Below are 24,985 nucleotides of genomic sequence, written 5' to 3' on the forward strand. Positions count from 1 at the left end.
AAGGGTTTAATCTCCGACATTTACAGGGAGCTCATACAACTTAACAAAAGGAAGATAAACAATCCAATCAAAAAATGGGCAAAGGACCTAAATAGACACTTTTCGAAAGAGGACATTCAGAAAGCTAAGAGACATCTGAAAACATGCTCAAAGTCACTAATCATCTGAGAGATGCAAATCAAAACAACAACGAGGTGCCACCTCACACCTGTTAGAATGGCTATCATCAACAAATCAACAAACGACAAGTGCTAGAGAGGATGCGGAGAAAAAGGAACCCTTCTTCACTGCTGGTGGGAATGCAGACTGGTGCAGCCATTGTGGAAAACAGTATGGCATTTCCTCAAACAATTAAAAATGGAACTACAATTTGACCCAGTAATACCACTTCTAGGAATATATCCCAAGGAAACAGAAACACCAGTCAGAAAGGATATATGCACCCCTGTGTTCATAGCAGCACAATTTACAATAGCTAAGATTTGGAAACTGTCTAAATGCCCATCAGCAGATGAGTGGATTAGAAAACTATGGTACATCTACACAATGGAATACTATGCTGCCATAAAAAAGAAGGAATTCTTACCATTTGCAATAGCATGGATGGAACTGGAGAGCATTATGCTAAGTGAAATAAGGAGTCAGTGAAAGAAAAATACCACATAATCTCACTCATTTATGGATAATAAAGAGCATTATAACCTGATGAACAAAAAGATACAGAGGCAGAGAAGCATTGAACAGACTGTCAAATTACAGCCTGAAGGCTGGGGAGTGGTTGGAAGGGGAGGTAAGAGATCAACCAAAGGACTTGTATGCATGCATATAAGCATAACCAATGTACGTAAGACACTGTGGAGCGGGGGAGTTGAGGGCATGTGCTGGAGGGTAGGGAGGCCAGGGGAAGGTCAATGGGGAAAAAAAAGAGACATATTTACTACTATTTGTAATACTTAAACCATAAAATAAAAAAATTTAAAGCATAATATGCTAATGATATGCTAAGGCCACTCAACTGCTCACTATGACATGCACTGACAACCAGGGGACAGACGCTCTGACCGGTAGGTTAGCTTGCTGCTGGGGTACGGCTGATTGGGACTGAGCGAGACAAGCAACATAGGCTAGACATACCCTGGAGCCCTCCCGCAGTCCCTCCCTGGCTGGCCAACCTTCTAAGTCCCTCCCCGGCCCCGTGCACCTGTGGGGTCCCTTGGCCTGGCCTGTGCCCTCTTGCAATTTGGGCTGAGGGACTCCCCCACCCCCAGTGCAGAATTTCATGCACCGGGCTTTTAGTAATTAATATAAAAATCCCAAAAGTTAATTGTGTAGGACAGAGAAAGTGTTCTTTTTTATATAAAAGCACTAGAGGCCTGGTGCACGAAATTCGTGCATGGGGGGGTCCCTCAGCCCGGCCTGCACCCTCTCCAATCTGGGACCCCTCGGGACTGCTGACTCCTAACCGCTCACCTGCCTGCTGACCTGATCCCCCTAACTGCTCTCCCCTGCCAGCCTGATCCCCTTAACTGCTCTCTCCTGTTGGCCTGATCCTCCTAATTGCTCTCCCCTGCCTGCCTGATCGCCTCTAACCACCTCTGCCTCAGCCCCACCACCATCACTTTGTCTGGAAGATGTTCAGTCTAATTAGCATATTACCCTTTTATTAGTATAGATGCCGCCTTGTCCTAAAAATGCAGGTTGTTAGCAGGTTTTCCTATCATGGAAGGGGAGCCCACAGTAGCATCCTGGGTTCTGACCAGGGCTTATACGTTTGTGCTTTATATCAGCAGATGAGATTCCTAGAACAAGACTCTTGGATGTACCTTGAACATTTCTATCGAATTTGCCATATCATCCTCCAAAAATGTTGAACCACTTTAAACTCCCACCAGCAACCGTGCGTGTGCCCTCTGTCCTACTTTGATGCCAATATCATTGATTTCCCCCTAGAAGCTTCCCTCCCCTTATCTGGGACTGCTTGGCCCTTGAGCCAACCTCACTGTTCAGCCCGGGACTTGATTTCCCGAGAAAGTGATGGAGGAAGAAAAATAGTTTTCCTCTACCCTTCTGAGTTCTTAGTGGAGGCCTTTGTAATGAAAGACAGACTACCAAGAGAGAAACAAAATTTCATTAACATGTGTACCTCGTGTATATGTGGGAGATCCCAGGGGAAAATGAGTAACTCCTCAAGGTAGCTTAGAATCCAGATTTAAATACCTTCTTCCTAGAGAAAGGGGATTGGAGTGTAGGCTTCTTAGAGAAGAGTAAATGATTTTTAGGAAAGATGAATGGGGGTGGGGGAAGGTAGTTTGTAACAAAGTTTGGGTGTGATGTCAACTTCTAGTCTCCTGTCCTGTGACAAGAGTCAGTCTTCGCTGGCTGATGACACTTTTCCCATCGAGGGGACCTATGACATTTAAGCTCCTTTTGGGGGATCCGATTTTAGGCTGATCAGGAGACTTCAGTGAAAGCCTCTCCTTGCATTTGCCGTTTTTCAAGCATTTGCAGCTCAAGATGATCAATATAACAACATGGCATATGTTGGGGTGGCATGTTCTTTGACCTTCAGAATAAACCCAACAAAAGATTGTTTCCTCTCTTAGATGATTTTGCACAGTAGCGTTATTCCCTGGAGACATTATTCTGACCAGACCTTCCTTGGAGTGGTCATAATATAACCTGTGCTTGTAGAAAGGTGTGGGCCATATCACTAAATAAATCAGGGTCAGTTTTCTCATCTTGTGGAAAGGGAGATAAAGTTAAGATAGTTTATCTCCCTTTCCACAGGTTTCCTGCGGGTTTGTGTCTCCACTGCGGCCCCAGCACGGCCGCAGCCCTGGGGCTTGGGAATGCTGGGTGCCGGGCCCCCCTGGGAGCCTGTAGGTGTGGCTTGGTGCTGCCTCCCTTGCCTCCCAGGGCGGAGATGGTCCCGGGAGGCTTTGAGCTTGGCACCTGTCCTGTTGGGTTAATTTGCATACTCACTCCTGATTGGCTGGTGGGCATCGTGGAGGTATGGTCAATTTGCATCTTTCTCTTTTATTAGTGTAGATTATCTGATTTTTTAAAAAATATGGCAATTTAGAGATTTCACTGGGGCTCTGAAGAAAAACATTGGCATCTGTAGGAGTTAATTCCTGAAGCACTTTTGGAATATTTAACTTGTCAAAGGGACACTAAAAGGTATGGAATGAATAAAAGTCTGAGATTCCTTTCTCCTGTGGCAATTGATAACAACCATAGCATTCTAATTAGAAGTTACCATATCACGCAGAGTTGAAAACAATGTAAATTGAATTATTCTACCTTTAGTAGATGAAATGTCAGTATGTCAACACTATTCATAGTTCAGTAAATCTACCCACTGCATATTTCTCTTTGTTAGCCATTATACAATCATCAGCCATTTATTTAAAAAGTATTGCCCAGTGGGAATGATTGGCTATATTGATTGAAAATTTTATAGCACTATATTGATCTGAAGACTTTCTTTTCATGTAGATCTAAGCTCTGCAGGGTTTTGTAGAAACTAGCTACGAAAGACTGTTTGATCTACATAGAACACCACTTAGAAATCTACTTACTTAATATTATTGGGGTATCCCCACCCATTTCAGTAGACAAAAAAGGTTGGCTTTTACCATGAAGAGATGTTATTAAAACTAAATCAGTATGTCATCTACTTAAAAAGGACTAATCCTATCTAATAATGAGGGAATATGCTAGTTGATCATCACGCCCTCACAAAGATGGCAGCACCCACAGCCACAATATGGCAGCGCCCAGTCCCCTCAGCCCCGCCAGGGCAGCAGGCGCACAACATGGCTGTCCTGCCCCCAGGCAGGTCCGGCTGCTCCATCCGCCTGCCTCTAGAGTCCCCCAATACCCTCAGCCCCTCAGCCACCCAGGGCCAGCCCAAGGCGCATGCAAGCCTCGGATGGCGGCTGCCCAGCTGCCCAGGGCCCACCTGAGGCACAGACAAGCCTCGGATGGCGGCTGCCCAGCTGCCCAGGGCCCACCCGAGGCACAGGCAAGCCTTGGATGGCAGCTGCCCAGCTGCCCAGGGCCACTCGAGGCTCAGGTAACCAGGGCTGACCGAGGCTTGCACTGCTGGCAGTGGCAGCAGCAGAGGAGTGATGGGGCGTCGCCTTCCCCTGATCACCAAGTCGCCTCCCACGCATGAGGACTCCCGGACTGTGAGAGTGAGAGGGGGCAGTCCAGGCTGAGGGACCCCCCTCCAGTGCATGAATTTTCATGCACCTGGCCTCTAGTGAATTAATATCCTAAAGATAACTTCCAGGCATCTAATAAGTATCCAATAGATATTTAATGATTAACTGAATTAACCATATAGTATAGTTTTAAAAAACCCCTATATCTATCTTAATTGATAGTCAGTGCTTGTGAGTCTTCATCTCCAAAGAAAAGTTTCTAGAAAAATGTTTTAAATTTTAATTTATTTACTTAGTATCATTTAGTATGTTATTTATAATTTGTATTTTATTTTGAGTATTATAAATAATGATTTAAATAGACATTATTTATTCTTTTGGAAAGAACTTGCTGCATTACTAAGTATGATTTATTGTATGTCTTGGAACCAGATAATGTTTGTGATGGAATTAATTTTCTGTTTCATTATGAAAATAGATGAATTGCAGCATGATATATTGGCAAGAGGGCTGGACTGTGAATCAAAAGACATGAATTTAATTTTCAACTCATCCACTTACAATACAATGTTGAGAATCTGTTTTTCTTCTCAGAACTTTTAGTTTTGTCATCCATAAAAATAGGGCTATTCTCATAGGAATAGCTGTCCCTCAAATTGTGGGGTGGGGAGCTATCCTTTGTAATAAAAAACTAGCTATAAATTTGCAGAAAGTATGATGTGATTTTTAGAGCATTTTACTTAACAGGAAACTTCTACAGAGACACATTTATCCCACAAATTAGTCCAGACTTGTAACACACATGTGATTTCTCCTCCTCAGATGGTTTTCCACTCCAGCAATGCTCCCTTGTTACAAATTAAGACGGTACTATAGTAATCTCAATTTTCCAAAATAACTGGTTGTTGAAAAGAGCAAGCATATAGGAAAAAAACCTCCCTTTGCTAGTTCTTCTTCTTCAGTTTTTTCTTTATTATGTCAGAGGATAATGCTTAATTTCTAAACTGGACATCAAAAAGATTCTTTAAACACAGTAACCTCTGACAGAGGAAGTAAATAGCTTGAGTACTGTTTTCTGAAGCTCGAATGGCCAGGAAAAACTCTTCTTTTCTAATTGGTAGGCCTGCTGTAATGTCTTGGTTTGGTTTTAAATATTAATATCTGTCATAAGCCCCTTTATGCAGCAAACTTATTAGTAAAATTAGATATGTTATGGTTGATATCTTTCAATATTAAGTAAAATTGGAGCCAGCTGTAATTTATAGGAGGATATATATCACTAAAACAAAATGTTTTAAAGACTATTTGTATTTTACAATGCACCAAGGCACCTTTATTTTAGCTGGTAATGGATGGTAATTTGAATGTTCTAGAATAAGCTTGATAAAAAGGTAAGAATGATTTCAAAATGACACAAAATGCTTTTCAGGGAAGCCAAAGTAAAAGTATAATATAATTAAGAGCAATTGCTCAAAATCTCAGTGGAAATAAAGTCACCTTTACTTTCTTGAGATAGAAGTTGCTATTTGAAGCTAGTATGATAGTTTTGTTTAACTGATGGTTAGGGCCAGACTGGGTCAGTGTCACTTGATACATCTCACCTGACTTTCACAGCAGGCCTCCATAAGGCTCAAAATTGAAGAAGAGTGAAAAATTTTGAGCCAGGTTAACAGGTTGCCCAATTGCAGTGAAATGTAGGAACAGCACCACCCTGGTTCAAGCTTAACAACTATCTTGGGTAGGAGAGAGCCCTGATTTGTCACATTTTCTGATTCTATTTTTTTAAAAATCTTTGTTGTTGAAATTACTACAGATGTCCCTCTTTTTTCCCCCCATAGCTCCCCACTACCTGGTTCCCATCCCACCCCAGGCCCTTGCCACCCTATTGTCTGTGTCCATAGGTGATGCACAGATGCATATAAGATCTTGTCTAATCTCTTCCCGCACCCACCTACACCCCCTTCCCTCTGAGAATCGTCAGTCTGTTCCATTTCCATGCCCCTGCTTCTATTCCATTCACCAGTTTATTCTATTCATCAGATTTTTTATTTATTTGATTTTTAGATTCATTTGTTGATAGATATGTATTTGTTGTTACTTTGTTGTAAATAATTTTTTATCTTTACCTTTTTCTTCTTCCTCTTCTTAAAGAATATCCTTCAGCATTTCATATACTACTGGTTTGGTGGTGATGAACTCTTTTAGCTTTTTCTTGTCTGTGAAGCTCTTTATCTGACCTTCAATTCTAAATGATAGCTTTGTTGGGTAGAGCATTCTTGGTTGTAGGTTCTTGCTATTCATTACTTTGAATATTTCTTGCCAATCACTTCTAGCCTGCATAGTTTCTGTTGGGAAATCAGCTGACAGTTGTACGGGTACTCCCTTGTAGGTAACAGTTTTTTTCTTGCTGCTTTTAAGATTCTCTCTCTGTATTTTGCCTTTGGCATTTTAATTATGATGTGTCTTGGTGTGGTCCTCTTTGGATTCCTCTTGTTTGGGGTTTTCTGTGCTTCCTGGACTTGTAAGTCTATTTCTTTCACCAGGTAGAGGAAGTTTTCTGTCATTATTTCTTTAAATAGGTTTTCAATATCTTGCTCTCTCTCTTCTTCTGGCACCCCCATAATTCTGATGTTGGTACACTTAAAGTTGTCCCAGAGGCTCCTTACACTATCTTCATATTTTTGGATTCTTTTTTCTTTTTCCTCTTCTGGTTGGGTGTTTTTTGCTTCTTCGTATTTCACATCATTGACTTGATTCTTGGGATCCTCTAGTCTACTGTTGAATCCCTGTATATTATTCTTTATTTCAGTCAGTGTGTGCTTAATTTCTGACTGGTCCTTTTCCATTTTTTTTTTTTTTTTTTGGCATTCTCACTAAGATCCTTGAAGGTCTCACTGAGTTCCTCAGAGGTTTCTAGAAGCTTCTTGAGCAACCTTATAACTGTAGTTTTGAATTCTACCGTATATCCAGTAGTTTGCTTCCTTCCATTTCTTTCATTTGTGACATGTTTATTTGTCTCAGTATTTTGGCTGCTTCCCTGTGTTGGTTTCTATGTATTGGGTAGCTAAGCTATAATGGGTGCCACAACTAAGTCTCCTTGAGTTGATAGAGTGGCCTTGTGTAGTAGGTGTCCTATAGGGCTTAGGCAGGAGTGGGCAAACTTTTTGACTCGAGGGCCACAATGGGTTCTTAAACTGGACCGGAGGGCCGGAACAAAAGCATGGATGGAGTGTTTGTGTGAACTAATATAAATTCAAAGTAAAGGAGCAGAGGGGAGAGCAAGAGAACCGGATAGAACAGCCGGATCTGGCCCGCGGGCCGTAGTTTGCCCACGGCTGGCTTAGTGGCTCAGCCTCCCCAATCACCTGAGGTGGACACTCTTAGTGCACCTTTTTGTGGACTGTGTGTACAGTCTTGTAGTTGAGCTTTGATTGCTGTTGGTATCACTTGGCGGAATTGACCTCTAGGCTAATTGGCTGTGGAAACGAGCTGTGACTACAGTGGGAGAGCTGCTGTGCAAGAGACACCCTTATGGGGCAGGACTTTCTTCAGTGGGGCTTTGGTGCTCATTGAGTCTGCCCCTTGAGTGTGTCACTTATGGATGTGAAGAGTAATAATCTGGTATGGTCTCACACTGATCACTGGGTACACTGGCTCTCGGATCTCCAAGGAGGTGCAAATTTGGATCTCTAAGGAGGCCACCCAGCAGGAGTTACAGAGACATTTGCAGATCCCTCCTCCTCTTTGTTTGGGGTTTGGAAGTGCCCAGATGAGGCCCAGCTATGAAACAAGGCAAGCTGGTGCTCGTGCCGGTCTTGGGCCTTTTATTGATAGTTTTGGGGATCCCTGACCCAGCTGCAGCTTGTTTGACAGGTTTTAGGCTGAGAAAGGACAGGCTACTCATATGCAAAAGCCACTGCACACAGCTTGGGTGGAGTTGTACATTGGGTGGGGCGGGGTGTGAGGGAATCTCCAGGGTGGAGAGAACAGAAATATCTGCCAGTCAGCCCTGCATCGGGGAGGTTCCAGTACGGGAACAAGGACCTCTGGGAACACTTCCATCTGGAAGAAAGCTGCCCCCGCATTTCTGTCCCAATGCCAGACAGTCCAGTTTCTCCCCGTATCTGTCTGGGTCCCCCAGAGTCTCACCCGGCACTGGAGCTCAGAGCAAGCGGGAGCTTGTAAATTCAGTTTGCAGTGCTAGCCTTTCAGGAAGAGCAGCTGGGTCTCTAGGAGCCTCTGTGTCACTCAGCCCCAATCCGTACTTGTTTTTACAGCCCGTAGTTCTTACTGCCGGTAGGAACTTCTTTCCCCAGCTCTGGGATCCTGGGCTGGGGGTCTGGTGTGGGGTTGGGACCCCTTGCTCCTCAGGTGGCCTCTGCAGAGGCGATCTCCCTCCTGATTAAAACAGCGGCACTCCCGGGTGCCAGACCAGCCTGTTCTGCACCTCTGCACCTCCTACCAGTCTCAGTGTGCTTTCTTCTTTACCTCAGCCAGCTTTCCTGCAGTTCTGGATGATAGTTGTTGTGTATTTTAGTTGTAATTTTGATGTGGTTGTGGGAGGCAGCAAGAACAGGTGGTTACCTATACCACCATCTTGGTTCCTCTTCTGCTGATTCTTGTAGAATAAATACTTCTACGTTGGCCAGTTTCAAGCTACAAATGGTTTAACAACCTGTTTATAACACTCTTGAAAACTTAACAGGCAGTTCTCACAATCTATGAGCTGGCTTGAGCACAATAATGAGAAATAAAGTATGGAGGGAGGGAAGAGACGGTCCCACTACCATCCTGTGCCAATCAAGAGGATTGAGAGAAGAGATTACTCTCAAGTCCAAGAGTTGACCAAAACAACATGGAGAATTAATTGTTTTTGTGTTTTTTTTTTAAGTTGCTACTACCTAGCAACATAACCCCTTTCCTCCATTTCCTGTGTGAAATCTCCAGCAAATTTGACATTGATCTCTACTGAGGAAGCTGAAATACAAAAATTCAACATTCATTACTATTGAGGGGGCACTCAACATATGGGTTACTCATTAAGAAAGGGTAAAGCTTAACAGGTTACACACACATGAACACTTCTTTTATTTTATGTTGAGAAAATGGGAAAGTAGGAAGAATGAATTGGGTTAATGGACTGGCTGAAGTGACTGACTAGCTACTGAGCTCTAGTCTGAGCCTTTTCAATGGATACATTGAAGGAGGGAGGGCAAGGCTTTACTACAGCTGTGAATAGGAAGAGTGAGTGAAAGTCAGCATTGGGGAAAGTTATTAAGTAGAAGCCATAAGCCATGGAATAAGTAAATGTTGCTTTGAACTTGTTCAATGTAGTTTTTTTTACCTCATTAAATTTCATATTTATATTTAAATGTGTATTTTCCATGTTAACAAGAACAATCAGCTGGAGATTGTGTTAGGCTAGAAATTAGAAATTTCTTTGAGGGTCCCGGAGGGAAAGTTACAGTCTATAAGGGGAAGCCAACATGTAAATACAAAATGAAATCCAATGTGAGAAAGGCTATTATAGAAGTATAGAGGCCCGATACACGAAAATTCGTGCAATAGGCCTTCCTTTTTCCAGGCTGCCGGCACTGACTTCCCTCTGGCACCCTGGACCTGGGCTTCCCTCCTCAGGCCACCGGCAGTCACCTGGAACCCAGGCTTCTCTCCTCCCGCTGCCAGCAGGCACCCAGGACCTGGGCTGGCTTCTATCGGGCCACCCACAGGCACCTGGGACCCAGGCTGGCTTCCCTTGGCCACCCGCAGACACCCAGGACCCAGGCTGACTTCCCTCTGGCCCCAGCTTCAACAGGAAGGACATCCGGAATGACGCAGAAGATGTCGGTCTAATTAGCATATTACCCTTTTATTATTATAGATTGGTCAAGGCACTGAAAGCACATAGATAGTAGCAGCTTATTAGCTTTCCAAGGAACTCTTTAAAAAGCATATTCATGAAAAGGTGAAGGGATTAAGTACAAATTGCCAGTTATTTAAATAGTCATGAGGATGTAAAATATAGCTTAGGGAATAGAGTCAATAACATTGTAATAAATATGTAAAGTGTCAGATGGAGACTAGACTTACTGGGATTATCACTTTGTAAGGTATAAAACTGTTTATTCACTATGTTGTACACCTGAAATTAATATAATATTGTATGTCAACTGTAATTGCAAAATAAATTTTTAAAACATATTTATTTAAATATACTGTAGGTCCATAGAATTTTGAATTTTAGATATTTCATCCCCTAACAATGGCTGGTGTATATTGCTTATTATCTTAGTTATATCACTATGGAAAATATAATTTTAGCCCAATAGTGAATATTTGAAAGATTTTTGAGATGTAAATGATGATCAGCAAACTATAACTTAAATGTACAGTGTATACACCAACACTCCAATCTAATCTGAGCATATCTACTACCCAAAAGATGCTCTTTTCATCTATTCTCCCTACCACTGCATGCCAGCCTTTATATCCAGGTAACCCCTGATATATTTTCTGTCACTATAAACTAGTTTTCATTTCCTGGAATGGAATCTACATTGGGTACTCTTTTTTTGGTCAAGCTTTTTTCATCCAGCATAATTATTCTGATAATTATTCTGAGATTGATCCATGTTCCTGTAGATTTCAATAATCCCTTCATTTTTGTCACCAAATAACTACATTCCATAGTATGTATACACAATTTGTCTATCCATTCACCTCTGAATGGATATTTATTTATTTATTTATTTTTATTGATTTCAGAGAGGAAGGAAGATGTAGAGCGAGATAGAAACATCCATGATGAGAGAGAATCATGAATCGGCTGCCTCCTGCAAGTCCCCCTCTCCACTAGAGATCGAGCCCATAACCCAGGCATGTGCCTTTGATCGGAATCGAACCTGGGACCTTTCAGTTCGCAGGCCGACGCTCTATCCACTGAGCCAAACCGACTAGGGCTGAATGGACATTTAGATTATTTACAGTTTTGGCTGTTACAAGTAAAGCTGCATGGACATCAGTGTACAAATCTTTGTGTGGATATAAGGTTTCATTTCTCTTCAGTCAAGACATAGGAGTGGAATAGCTGGCTTACATGCTAGGTATATGTTTACCTTTTGAAGAAACTACCAAATGGCTTTGTGAAGTAGTTGTATATTTTACATTACCAGCAGTAGTGTATGAGAGTTCCAGTTACTCCACTTCTTGCCAAAGTCAGTATGGTCTGTCTTTTCAATTTTAGTTTTTATAGTGGCTATGTAGTGGTATCTCATTGTGATTCAAATTTACATTTCCCTAGCAACTAGTATTGTTGAGCATCTTTTCATGTGTTGATTTGCCATTCATCTATCATCTTTGATGGAGAATCTTGTGCCAAATTTTTAATTGGGTTGTTTGTCTTAACATTGAGTTTTAAGAGTTCTTTGTATATACTGGATTCAAGTTCTTTATCAGGTTTGTGTTGTGCAAATATTTTTTCTAATCCATGACTTGCATTTTCATTTTCTTTACAGTGTTTTTGGAAAAGTAACCTTTAATTTTGATGATGTTTAATTTATAGATATCTTTTATAGTTTGTACATTTTGTGTAAAGATGTACAAAACCCAAGATCATTGAGATTTTTAAAATGTTTTCTTCTAGAAGTTTTCAAATTTTAGTTCTTACATTTAGGTTAATGGTACAATTTGGGTTCATATTGGAGTGAGGTAAGAGTTGAGAATTTTAAAAATAGGTATCTAGCCAATCATTTTAGCAGCATTTGTTGAAAAGATTATTATTTTTCTATTGAATTACCTTTTTGAAAAGCTTTCTTCCTGGTTTTTCTAATTTTTCATTAATTTCTTTATCTGTCTTGACATAAATAAGGCACTGCTCTGATTATAGTAACACTGTAGTAAGTTCTAAAATCAGATAGTATAACTCTTCCAAATTTGTTGTTCATTTTTAAATTCTGTTGGCTATTCCACGTCTTTAAATTTCCATGTGAATTTTAGAATCAGTTTTTCAGTTTTTACAAAAAGTACTGCTAGAATTATTTTATTAAAATTGCACCAAACATATAAGTCAATTGGGAGAAAATTAAAATCTTAATAAATCCTGAGTCTTTTAACATATGGAGATGGCATATTGCTATATATATTTAGGTCTTATTTAATTGCTCTTAGCAATTTTTGTACATTTAAGTGTATGGGTCCTGCACATCTTTGGTCAAATTTATTCTTAGGTATTTTATATTTTTATGTTACTATAAATTGAATTGTTTAAAATTTTAATTCAGGTTGTTTGTTGCTAGTGTATTAAAATATAATTGATTCAGTATGTTGATCTGGTATCCTGAAAAATATGCTAAATTATTAGTTCTAATAGCTTTTTTGTGCATTTCTCAGATGATCATGTTCTCTCTGAATAAAAACAGTTTAGTTCTTTCTTTTTAATCTGGATGGTGTTATTTCTTTTCCTTGCCTTATTGTATTGGCTAGACGTCCAATGCAATCAATGTGTTACAGAGATGGTGAGAGTGGACATTCTTGACTTGATCCTGATCTTAGGGGGAAAGCATTCAGTCCTTCACAATTATGTATGATCCTAGCTGAAGTGTTTTTTCATGGATGTCCTTCATCAAGTTGTATAAATTCACTTCTATACTGAGTTTGCTAAGAGTGTTTGTCATGGCTGAATGTTGAATTAGGTTTAATGCTTTTTTTCCCTTTCTTGTATTGAGAGTATTATTTTTTCTTAATATGTTTTTATTGATATTTGGAGAGAGAGAGAGGAAGGGAGAGGGATAGAGAGATAGAAACATTGATGAGAGAGAAACATCATCTTTTGGCTGCCTCCTGCACACCCCATACTGGGGATTGAGCCTGCAACCTGGGCATGTGCCTTGACCAGGAACTGAACCAGTGACCTCTTGGTTCGTGGGTTGAAACTCAACCAATGAGCAACACTGGCCAGATGAGATTATTATTTTTTAAAATCTATTATGGTGAATTGCATCAATGGATTTTCAAATAAATCAAACCTTTCATTCCTGAGATATAACCCACTTGGTCAGAATGCCTTATCCTTTTTATATATTGTGGGACTCAATTTGCTGATATTTTGTTGAGGATTTTTCATCTATGTTTATGGAGGATATTAATCTGTATTTTCTTTCTTTCTCTTTAATGTCTTTTTCTGTTTTGGTCTCAGGGTAACACTATTTTTATAAATTAAAGTTGGGAAGTATTCCCCTGCTTCAATTTTATAGATAGGAAGATTTGTGTAGAATTTGTATTAATATTTCTCAAATGTTGGATAAAATTCTCCATTGAAGCTATCTGGACATGGCATTTTTTTCTGTAGGATGGATTTTAATAACAAATTCAATTTTATTAATAGCTATAGGACTATTCAAGTTATTTTCTTCTTGAGTGAGCTCTGGTAGTTTTTATCCTTCAAGTGGTATTCTTTGGCATAAAGTTGTTATTATGCTTTTAATGTCTGTAGAACTTTTAGTGCTGCAACCTTTCTCACTGGTCACATATTGGTCATTTGTTTATTCTCTTTTTTGTACCTCATTAATGTGGCAAGAACTTTATCAATTTTATTGATTTTTCAGTGAATCAGCATTCAATTTTATCGATTTCCCCCCCTATTTTATCAATTTATGCTCTTACTCTATTTTTATGGTCATATTCCTTGCTCAGAAATCTACTTTGTCTGATAGGTATGTAGCCACTCCAGCTTCATTTTAATTAGTTCTACTGTGGTACATCTTTTCCTATCATTTTACTTTTCAAATATGTTGTTGTTGTTTTTTAATATATTTTTATTTATTTCAGAGAGGAAGGGAGAGGGAGAAAGAGATAGAAACATCAATGATGAGATAGAATCATTGATTGGCTGCCTCCTGCACACCCCACACTAGGGAACAAGCCCGCAACCCGGGTATATGCCCTTGGCCGGAATCAAACCTGGGACCTCTCAGTACACAGGCCGACGCTGTATCCACTGAGCCAAACCGGCTAGGGCTAAAAAAAATGTTTTTACTGATTTGAGAGAAAGAGGAAGGGAGAAAGAGATACAAAACATCGATGAGAAAGAATCTTCAACATCGGTAGGTGCCTCCTGCATGCCTCCCACTGGTGGTTGAGCCTGCAACCCAGGCATGTACCCCAACGGGAATTCAACAGGTGACCTCTTGATGCATGGGTTCACGCTCAACCACTGAACCACACTGTCCCAGCCTATCATTTTACTTTTAATACCTATTTATATGAAATAAATTTCTTATATATGATATATGAGTGGCTCCTGTTTTTTAAAAATCCAATCTAACATTCTCTGTTTTTTAATTGGTGTGCTTAGATTATTTGCCTTTACTGTGATTATTCATATGGTTGCGTTTAAGCCCACCATTTTTGTTTTTATTTTCCTACTCTTTGTTCCCTTTCCCTCTTTTTCTGCTTTCTTTTGGATTTTATAATTACACTAGTGGCCTGGTTCACGGATTCATGCATATTGAAAGGAAAATAATTAGAAGAAATATTTTAATATTGCTGTTTGCCCTTTCTCTGTAATTGAAGTGTCAGAGCTGCCACTGGTCGCTGTCTGCAGAGCGATTGGTGGGGTGATGGGACCCTGCCCGGCTCCCTCAGCGCCTGGGAGCTGGGCAGCAGTCCCGCCTCCCGCTGTCGCCACTGGTCGTCCTCTGCAGGGCGTTCGGGGCCCCGCTCGCACCCGCCTTGACCTGGCACCTCACGCTCACCTGCTCCATCATCCTGCCATGGTCCTGCTCTCGTTGGGGCCCATTGGGGCTGGCAGCGCCTTTACTGCTGCCTGCTGCCAGCGCCGCATCACTGACACTTGCCATGTTCCGCACCGCTCCCTGGTGGTCAGTGTACATCATAGTGAGTGGTTGAACTCCTGGTCTCCCAGTTGAACTCCTGGTCTCCCGGTCGAACTCCCAGTCGACCACCCGCCCAAGGGGACAATTTGCATATTAGGCTTTTATTATATAAGATTTTAACACTTTTTATGGTTTGTTTTGTTTTACTGGTTGCTTTAGGTGAACACTATACAATCTTTTTTTAATCATCATCCACTTTCAAGTGATTTATACCCCTTCTGTCCTCCTACCCATCCCCCAAACCCCTTTCTGGTCTGTATTCTATAGTTGTCATGCATCTATTTCTATATTTATTATAAAATTCCTAATATATTATTGTTATATTTACCTTAAGCAGTCAATTACCTATTAAAGAGACCTAGAAAAATAAGAAAAGTCTTTTGAATATATTTATACTAGGGGCCCAGTGCACGAATTTGTGCACCTTGAAAGGAACTGTGGGCCGCGAGGCTGCGATGGGCACAGGGGTGGGTCTCAGCCCATCTTCCACACCCCCGCCCAGCCTCTCCCACTGTGGCCCCCAGTCCCCTGCCTGCCAGCAGCCCCGTTCCCACCACCGCTGCTCCCATGTGTTGACGGCATCGGCCCCACTCACACCCGCTGATGGTGCGGAGCAATTGGGGCAGGCACCAGCAGCAGGTGCGAGCGGGGCCGGCGCCATCAGTGGGTGCAAACAGGGCTGGCACTGGCAACAGGTGCGAGTGGCAGCTGCTGCCCCAATCACCCCTCAGGAGCAGGGGGAGGTGGAGAAGCCCTCAGGGGCAGTCAGGGCTGGCAGCTGCTGCTCACACCCGCTGATGGCTCTGAGCAATCAGGGCCGGCACCAAGCGCCGGCAGTGGGTACAAGCAGGGCCAGCGCCGGCAGTAGGTGCGAGCGCCTGGTGGGACCATGGCCCACGGGAACAAAGAATTTTCCATAATCACCAGAGGCTTCCCCAGTGACAGTGAGCAGTGCCCCCGCCTTGGTCTGGCACCCCATTCACCTGTTCCACCATCCCACCATGTTTCACACTCTACCACCTGCTGCCAATGCCTGCCATGTTCCGCGTGCGCCCCCTGGTGGTCAGCACATGTCATAGTGATTGGTTGTTCAGTTGTTCGGTTGTTCCGCTGTTCAGTCTATTTGCTTATTAGGGTTTTATATATATAGAGATATTCTCAATGCTCTTCATTATTTTGTGTCAAGCCAGTTTTCAATCTGGCTTCATTTTTTTTCTGCCTGAAGGATTTCCTTTAGCATTCTTTGCACTGCAGGTTTGCTGGTATAAATTCATTCAGGCTTCATATATCTGAAAAAGTTCATATTTTGCCTTCATTTGTTGTAAGATTTGCTAAGTATAGAATTCTTGGTTGACAGTTTCCCCAAATCCTGTTTTGTATTTTAATGACATTGTTTCTCTGCCTTCTGACTTATATTGTTCCTCATCAAAGTCTGCTGTAATTTTTCACTTTGTTTCTATGTGTATAATGTATCTTTTTAAACTACTTTTAAGATCTTCTCTTTATTACAGGTTTAAATAAATTTTATTATGTGCTTTGGTTTAATTTTTCACCTGTGTTTTTGTGCTTTAGGTTTGTTGAGCTTTTTGCATCTGTGGGTTTATAGATTTTGTTAGATTTGAAAATTAGTCCATAAATTTTTCAGAAATTTTTTTGTCTCTTCTTTCCTACTAAGACTATAATTTCACATGTATTTGGCCACTTGAGATGGTCTTGCAACTGAATGGTTGTAAATTTTTCATTCAGTCTGTCTTGCAGAGGGTTTCTGGGTGTCTACCACCAGGTGGAGATAAGCAGTCTGTGTTTTTAAATTTTTATTGCTGAGAGTATCATGGATGTCCCCTCTTTATCTCCCCATTGCCCCCATCCACCCAGTTCCCACCCCACCCCAGGCCTTCACCACCCTATTGTCTGTATTCATAGGTAATGCATATATGCATCTAAAATCTTTGGTTAATCTCTTCCCGTCCTCCCTTTCCTCTGGGATTCATCAGTCTGTTCCATGTTTCCATACCTCTGATTCTATATTATTCACCCGTTTATTTTGTTTGTTAGATTCCCTGTTCATTTATTTTGATTTTTATATTCAATTGTTAATAGATATGTTTTATTGCCATTTTATTAACTTTTTTATCTTTTTCTTCTTCTGCTTCTTCCTCTTCTTAAAGAATACCCTTCAACATTTCATATAATTCTGGTTTGTGGTGATGAACTCCTTTAGCTTTTTCTTGTCTGTAAAGCTCTTTATCTGACTTCAATTCTAATTGATAGCTTTGCTGGGTAGAGGAATCTTGCTTGTAGGTCTTTGCTGCTCATTGCTTTGAGTACTTATTGCCACTCTCTTCTGGCCTGCAAAGTTTCTGTTGAGAAAGCAGCTGACCAGGAATCAAACTCACAACCTTTTGGTGCATGGGATGATACTCCAATCAACTGAACCACCCAGCCAGGGCACAAATACAACTATTTTTAATCTTTCCTGTGGTAGTTCTGTGCTCTGCTTCTTCTTTTGTATTTAGCTAAATTTATTTGACTTTTTTTTTTTTTTTTTAGCTATTCTTAGCTGGGCCAATGGAAACCAAGGGAAAATATTTTTTATTAACCTTGGCAGCAATACGAAAAGAGAGAGAAACCCAAAAGGGAGGTAATTTCAGGGGCAAAGGAGCTGCTTGGTTGATTACCTTCCCACCTATAATAAATACCTCTTTTCTGAGATAACTTTGGAGAATCTGCATTTTGCTGTATGGGGACGAGGGGAGTGATTTTCCTGACAAGATTCTTTACCGTCCTCTCCCTTCTCCACCCCCTCACCAACATATACTCTTTCTTCCTGTTGTAGACCTTTGCTCTCAAATTGCTGGCAACTAATGACTAAGGTATTAATTGAAATACAATTTAAGGATTTTTTTAATCCAAAAGTATAGTTGCATTTTAAATGATAACCCTTAAAGACTAAAGAATAAACTGTAATTAAAGGAATTGATACTTGATGATGGAATTTCAGGTAGAAGGAAATCTATGGGGTACTGGGATCCTACCAAACTGTACCACTGTACCTACAGATTGAGCCCAATCTGTTTTTTTAATATACTGTTCATATTTAAAATTTAAGATGATTCTTTTGGAGAAATTTTATCTATATATTCCAAGGTAAATCTATCAACTTAAGACACTGAAAAAAATGATAAACTATATATTTATGATAAACACCTATAAAAATATATTTATTTGTCAATGAGTTGAAACTAAGATGAAATGGCCATAAGATAGGAATGTGGGTAGGTGTGTTATCATTGTTTGTAATACTAGATATGACTTAGGTGCAAATTACACATTCTTAAATCAGCATAGTAATTCTTTGTGAATTGTATGTTCCTATAAGTTTTGAAATGGGTGTACATTTACTTATTTCTCCTTTATTTTAGAAAAGACTTAGAGGATTAAAATTAGTATATTTTAAAAGTGTCCTTTAGAACATGCATATATTTGCTTAGCAGTATGTGAGATCTTTATTTTCTAACTCGTTAATATTTGATTCTTAGGTATTCAGAGGATGACTATCTTCAGATTATCACAAATATACAGAGCTGTCCATGGAAACGACAAGTAGAAGAATATAAGGATTTTAGGTAAAAGTTTTCTTCATCAATAATATGAGATAATATGAGATTTGCTTTGTAGGGAAATTAGCAACATGTTGTTAAAAAGAAAAGTAGAAGGAGCCAAGTGATAGTCAGGATGATTTCATTCTAAGACCCTCTCATGAGTCACATGGCACTCCATCCCCACCATTTATATAGACATTTGTAATTTTGTTGCTGGAATTAATTATAAAAGTCTCAAGTTTAAAGTGAAAGATTTCTAATGCTTTTTTAGAGCATATTGCTTCTTTTTTTGTACCAGTTGTATTTGATGTTTATTTATTTATTTTGAAAATAAAATGTAATACGCATTAGGATTGTTTGGAAAACAGGAGGGAAAAGTCATCCATAATATCATCACTTTAGAACAAAAACTGTGTTATTTTCTGCATATTCTCTTACAATTTTTATTGTCTTTCTAATACTAGCAATATTCAGGAGTATGAGTTGCTCAAGGTAACAACCTGTGGAGGTGTCATCAACCTGACAAATACCAGGTTGTCAGTTGATGACTATAGAGCTATCCTGTGCTTGGATAACTTGGAGCCCGCCCAGACAGAGATAAATTATGTTAAATACTATGCTGTGGCGTGTGCATGAATGCTTATCTGGCAACCATCCCCCCAATACCTGCAGCTAGGCCATAGTCTCTGTGCTTGCTTGGCCTACATTGCTCTGCTTCGCTTTGCCCACATTCTCATTTTTTTGTTTGTATCAACACAGGTTTTGTCTTGTGCCAAGTTTTTTTTTACTATATTATAATCCAGAAATATGTTTTTGTTTTTGTTTTGCTGGTTCATATTTTCAAAGTTTACTTTAAGTATCATGTCTTTTAAAAATCTTTTTAAGGACACTGCTTTCCGCTAAGATTCTCTAGGAAGTATCTGCTGCTCGGCTTTCTTTACTGTGGGAAGGCAGCTCCTCCTGTTTGCACGGTGCTGTGGCTCTGCCTGCACCTCCTGCAGTCAGCATACGGACCAGCTGCCTTTCATTCTGCTGCCACTTGGAGAGGGGTTCTGGTCAACTCCCATTGGGTGCAAAAGTAACTTCCTGATTGGGTTAAAACTAACAATGAATATATTCTTTCCATTGGGTAGACCTGTAGATGTTGTGACTTCCTGTAGGATACCATTAAGCATCTTTCCTTTCACTTCAGGATGAGGGGTGAGAACGGGGGTTCCTGTTTAACTATTTCATTTTCAGTTTTATGCTACAGTGTGTTATGCAGGGTGGGACAAGAGTATGTTTACAGCTCTAGCCAGTTTGGCTCAGTGTATAGAGCATCAGCCTGCAGACCAAAGGGTCCCAGATTCGATTCCTGTCAAGGGCATGTACCTTGGTTGCAGGCTCCGCCCTGGCCCAGACCCTGGTTAGGGCTCCTGCAGGAGGCAACCAATCTATGTGTTTCTCTCACATCGAATGTTTCTCTCTGTCTTTCCCTCTCCCATTCTCTCCAAAAATCAATGGAAAAATATCCTTGGGTGAGGATTAACAAAAACAAACAAAGAAAAAATAAATAAATAAAGGTGATTAAATGTTTAAAAAATAGGTTTACAGTTGTTTGTATGGAAAATAATACAATAATTAATAAATAATAATACAAGCATAAACACTGTTTTGCATACTCACAACTGTAAACCCACTTTTGCCCCATCCTACATTCTGAATATGTCCCCTCAAAAGTCATAAGTTGAAAACCTAATCCCCAATGTGATAGTGTTTGGAGGTGGTGCCTTTAGGAGGTGATGAGGTTATTAGAGCCCTCATAAGTGGGATTGATGATTTTATAAAAGAGACCCCAAACTGCTCTCTCAAGCCTTCCACCAGGTGAGGACACAGTAAGAAGACAGACATCTGTGAACCAGGAAGTGGGTTCTCACCAGATACCAAATCTGCCAGCTCCTTATTCTTGGACTTCCCAGCCTCCAGAACTGTAAAAATTAATTTCTGTTATTGCCCTGGTTAGAGTGTCATCCTGATATGTCAAGATTGCACAAAGGTTGCGGGCCCAAGCCCTAGTCCAGGCACATACTAGAAGCAACCAATGAATGCATAAATAAGGGAACAAATTGATCTCTCTCTCTCTCTCTCTCTCTCTCTCTCTCTCAAATCAGTAAATTAATATTTAAATTTCTGTTGTTTATAAGCACCCAGCCATACTGTTCTGTTATAATGAGTCAAACAGACTAAGACATGGTCTTACTCAGCACTAGATTTGAGAGATCTTAGTGACAAGGAGACCAGAAAAAAAAATGACCCCAAATAGCTACAGCAATCTTGAAAAAGAAGAACAAAGTTAGAGGAATTACAATACCAGATATCAAGCTATACTACAAAGCTACTGTACTCACAACAGCCTGGTACTGGCTCAAGAATAGGCTTACAGGTCAATGGAACAGAACACGAACTCAAGAAATTGATCCACACCATTATGTTCAATTAATATTTGACAAAGGAGTCAAGAGCATACAATGGAGTCAAGACAGTCTATTCAGTAAATGGTGCTGGGAAAATTGGACAGATACATGCAAAAAAACTGAAACTAGATCACCAGCTTACACCATCCACAAAAATAAGCTCAAAATGGATAAAAGACTTAAACCTAAGTCATGAAACCATTGCAAAAAAAAAAAAATAAGATACTTAGGAATAAACATAACCAAGGAGGTACAAGACCTGTACTCAGAAAACTACAGGACATTTGAGATAGAGGAAGATATAAACAAGTGGAAGAATATACGATGTTCATGGAATGGTAGAATTAACATCATTAAAATGTCCATACTACTCAAAGCAATCCCTATTAAAATACAACAGTGTATTTCACAGACCTAGAAGAAACAATAGGCAGCAAAATCTCAGACATCTCTTGTAGCAATATGTTTACTAATACATCTCCTAGGGCAAAGGAAACTGAGGAGAAAATAAAACAAATGGGACTACATCAAAATAAAAAGCTTTTGCACAGCAAAAGAAACCATCAACAAAACAAAAATGGAGCCCATTGCATGAGAGAACATATTTGCCAATGATACACCCAATAAGAGGTTAATTTCCAAAATATAAAAGGAACTCATTGAACTTAACAAAAGGAAGACAAACAATCCAATTAAAAAATGGGCAAAGGACCTAAGTAGACACTTCTCCAAAGTGGACATACAGAAGGCCAAGAGACATATGAAAAAATGCTCAGTCACTGATCATCAGAGAGGTGCAAATTAACATGACATCACCTCACACCTGTCAGAATGGCTATAATCAACAAACGACAAGTGTTGGCAAGGATGTGGAGGAAAGGGAACCCTAGTACACTGTTGGTGGGAATGCAGACTGGTGCAGCCTCTGTGAAAAACAGTATGGAGTTTCCTCAACAAATTAAAAATGGAACTCCTATTTGACCCAGTGGTCCTACTTCTAGGAATATATCCTAAGAAATCAGAAAAACTAATCAGAAAGAATATATGCACCCCTATGCTCATAGCAGCACAATTTACAATAGCTAAGATCTGGAAACAGCCCAAGTGCCCGTCAATAGATGAGCGGATATAAAAGCCGAGGCACATTACACAATGGAATACTTCACAGCTGTAGAAAAGAAATCTCTCTTACTATTTGCAACAGAATGGATGGATCTGGAGAGTATTATGCTAAGCAAAATAAGCCAGTCAGAGAAAGTCATGTCACATGATCTCACTCATATGTGGAATCTAATGAACAAAATAAACTAATGAACAAAATAGATCCAGAGACATAGAAGCATGGAACAGACTGATGTATTTCAGAGGGAAGGTAGAAGTGGGGAGGTGAGAGGGGAGTGATTAACCCGGGAACTTGTATGCATATACATGTAAACCGTGGACACAGACAATAGAGTGGTGAAGGCCTGGAAAGGGTGGTTATGGGGTGGAGGGGGTAAATGGGGAAAAAAAACAACAACACACACACAAACAAACAAAGGAGTCATCTATAATACTTGCAACAATAAGTTAATATTTAAAAATAAGAAAAAAGATAAAAACAAACAAAAAAAACAAAGTGTGTTTATAAATGTAAATTAACAAGCTTCATCATCACTTCTGTACACAGAGATGGTTCATTTAAGTAACACAGAAATTCACCTAAATGGCCTACTCAGGACACATGAGCAGTCCTTTGTGTAATCTGGAAATGGATATTCAAATTGTAAAATACCTTGCAGCCTCATTACAGATCCAAATTTATTGTATCCTTAGCAAGTTCTACTGGAAGGACAAATCATCTTTAATCTACACAGCAAGGGTCCGACCAGTTGGCTTTCCTCAGCCTCACCAAGTGCCTGCATACCTGGAAACCTAGACTTCAACCCTCCTCTTGCCTGTCTTATCTGCTCCAAAAGCTGGGTGATGACAGAACATGACTGTTTTTTAAGATGTTTTATGACTCTCTTTGATTAAATAAATAGCTGGCCATATTTTCTTTTGTTCCTCCAAACTCTTATATTAATATAGTGAACAAATATTTATTAAACACTTCTTTTGTTGCCACTCACTGTTCTAGACACTGGGAACACCACAGTCATGCTCCTCCCTTCATGCGAAGACAGAGAGTAAACAAGAATCAGCTACACTGCCCTGGCTGGTGTTGCTCAGTTGGTTGTAGCATCATCCCATGCACCGAAAGGTCACAGGTTCATTTCATGGTCAAGGCACCTGGGCAGGTTGCAGGCTTGATCCAGGTTGGGGTGCGTACGGAATCTAACCACTCAATGTTTTTCTCACATCTACATTTCTCTCTCTCTTCCTCTTCCTTCCTCTTTCTCTCAAAAACAAAAATCAATAAAAACATATCCTTGGGTGAGAATTCTTTAAAAAGAATCATTTACAATGTGGTCAGTGCTATGAAAATAAAAAATACAATACACTGGGTGAGGTAGGTAGGAATGGATGGATCAGGGAAGTCCTCTCTAAGCAGGTTTGAACTGAGACCTGGAGCAGTAGAATAAGTCAGCCTTTTCTTTTTTTTGCATCTTATAGATTTTAATTTCTAATACAGTAAATATTAATCTTTAATATCCCACATAAATAAAAAGCTCTTTGGGGGTCCTTTTATTTTTTTCCAGAGCAAAAAATCATGAGGCCAAAAAGTGAGAAAACCACTGTGGTTCATCCCCAGCCATGATTGGTCCATTTCTTGCTCTGACTTCATAAGGCGCCATTTTAATGAAATTGCAAACCACTCCTCTATAAGGCCCTGGCTGGGCTGAGGTTTTAGCCCATTGGAGCCCAGGAAGCTGATTGGTAATGACCTGTTGGATGTGAACTAGTTGGCTTATCTTCTCATTAGTTTGTTTTGTTTTTTCTCCTCCTCCTCCTCCTTCTCCTTTGCTTTTTTCTTTTTCTATTTTCATCACTGATCCACTTCAGTGGGAATGGATATCAGATAACATTTTTTATTTTTTTAAGTCACCATGTATGATGACTTTGCAGCCATCTTTGCCAATGAGGAGTGCCATATTGGCAACTGCCTCATCCAACACCATTGGCAAGAGATCCTTTTTAGAGGTTAGGCTGGCCTGGCACATTGTCGCTAGCGCAGAGGTGGCTGTGAAAGTTGTGAGCTGAGATGGTTCCTGTGAGGTTCTCCAAGAGATTCATTCACTTAAGACACTAAATCATCCTAACATCACAAAGTTGTTTGAGGTCTTACCATCCAGGAACAGATATATCTCTTCATGTAGCATATGAATGAAGGAACCTTATTTGACTACTAGAGGCCTGGTGCACAAAAATTTGTGCACTCGGAGAGGTCCCTCAGCCCGGCCTGCGCCTTTTCGCAGTCCAGGACCCCTCAGGGGATGTCCACCCATCAGCTTAGGCCCACTCCCTGGGGGAATGTGCCTAAGCTGGCAGTCAGACATCCCTCTGGCAGCCTGGGAGCCTCAGGGGATGTCTGACTAACAGCCTGCGAGGAGCAGGCCTAAGCCATTAGTTGGATATCCTTTTCACTGCTGTGGAGCTCCTGCCTCTGCTGGCTGGCCAGCCATGAGCCAGCTTCTGGCTGAGCAGCGCTCCCCCTATGGAAGTACACTGATCACCAGGGCACAGCTTGTCTGCCCCCTGGTGATCAGTGTGTGTCATAGCAACTGATCGTTTCCAGTCATTCGGCCTTTAGGGTCAATTTGCATATTACCTTTTTATTATATAGAATTTAGAGAACTGTGGCCCCATGAAGGAGAAGGAAGCCAAGCACCATTCTGATAACTGCTATCAGTGATACATTACTGTCACCAGAGACACATTGTCCATCC

General features: G+C 40.5%; 1 protein-coding gene across 1 annotated transcript in view; it reads left to right on the top strand.

The window, feature by feature from the left end:
* ST8SIA6 (ST8 alpha-N-acetyl-neuraminide alpha-2,8-sialyltransferase 6) overlaps positions 1 to 24,985 on the top strand; it is a gene marked incomplete at its 5' end in the record, with an annotated part of 153,273 nt that overhangs the window by 75,467 nt on the left and 52,821 nt on the right. Inside the window, one exon of the mRNA XM_080664368.1 lies at positions 18,601 to 18,687. Within this exon, the coding sequence (XP_080520494.1) occupies positions 18,601 to 18,687 (87 nt within the window). The remainder of the gene's footprint in view (positions 1 to 18,600; positions 18,688 to 24,985) is intronic.

This window comes from Plecotus auritus (genome assembly GCF_963455305.1).
Source record: "Plecotus auritus genome assembly, chromosome: 1".
Classification (NCBI taxonomy): Eukaryota; Metazoa; Chordata; class Mammalia; order Chiroptera; family Vespertilionidae; genus Plecotus; species Plecotus auritus.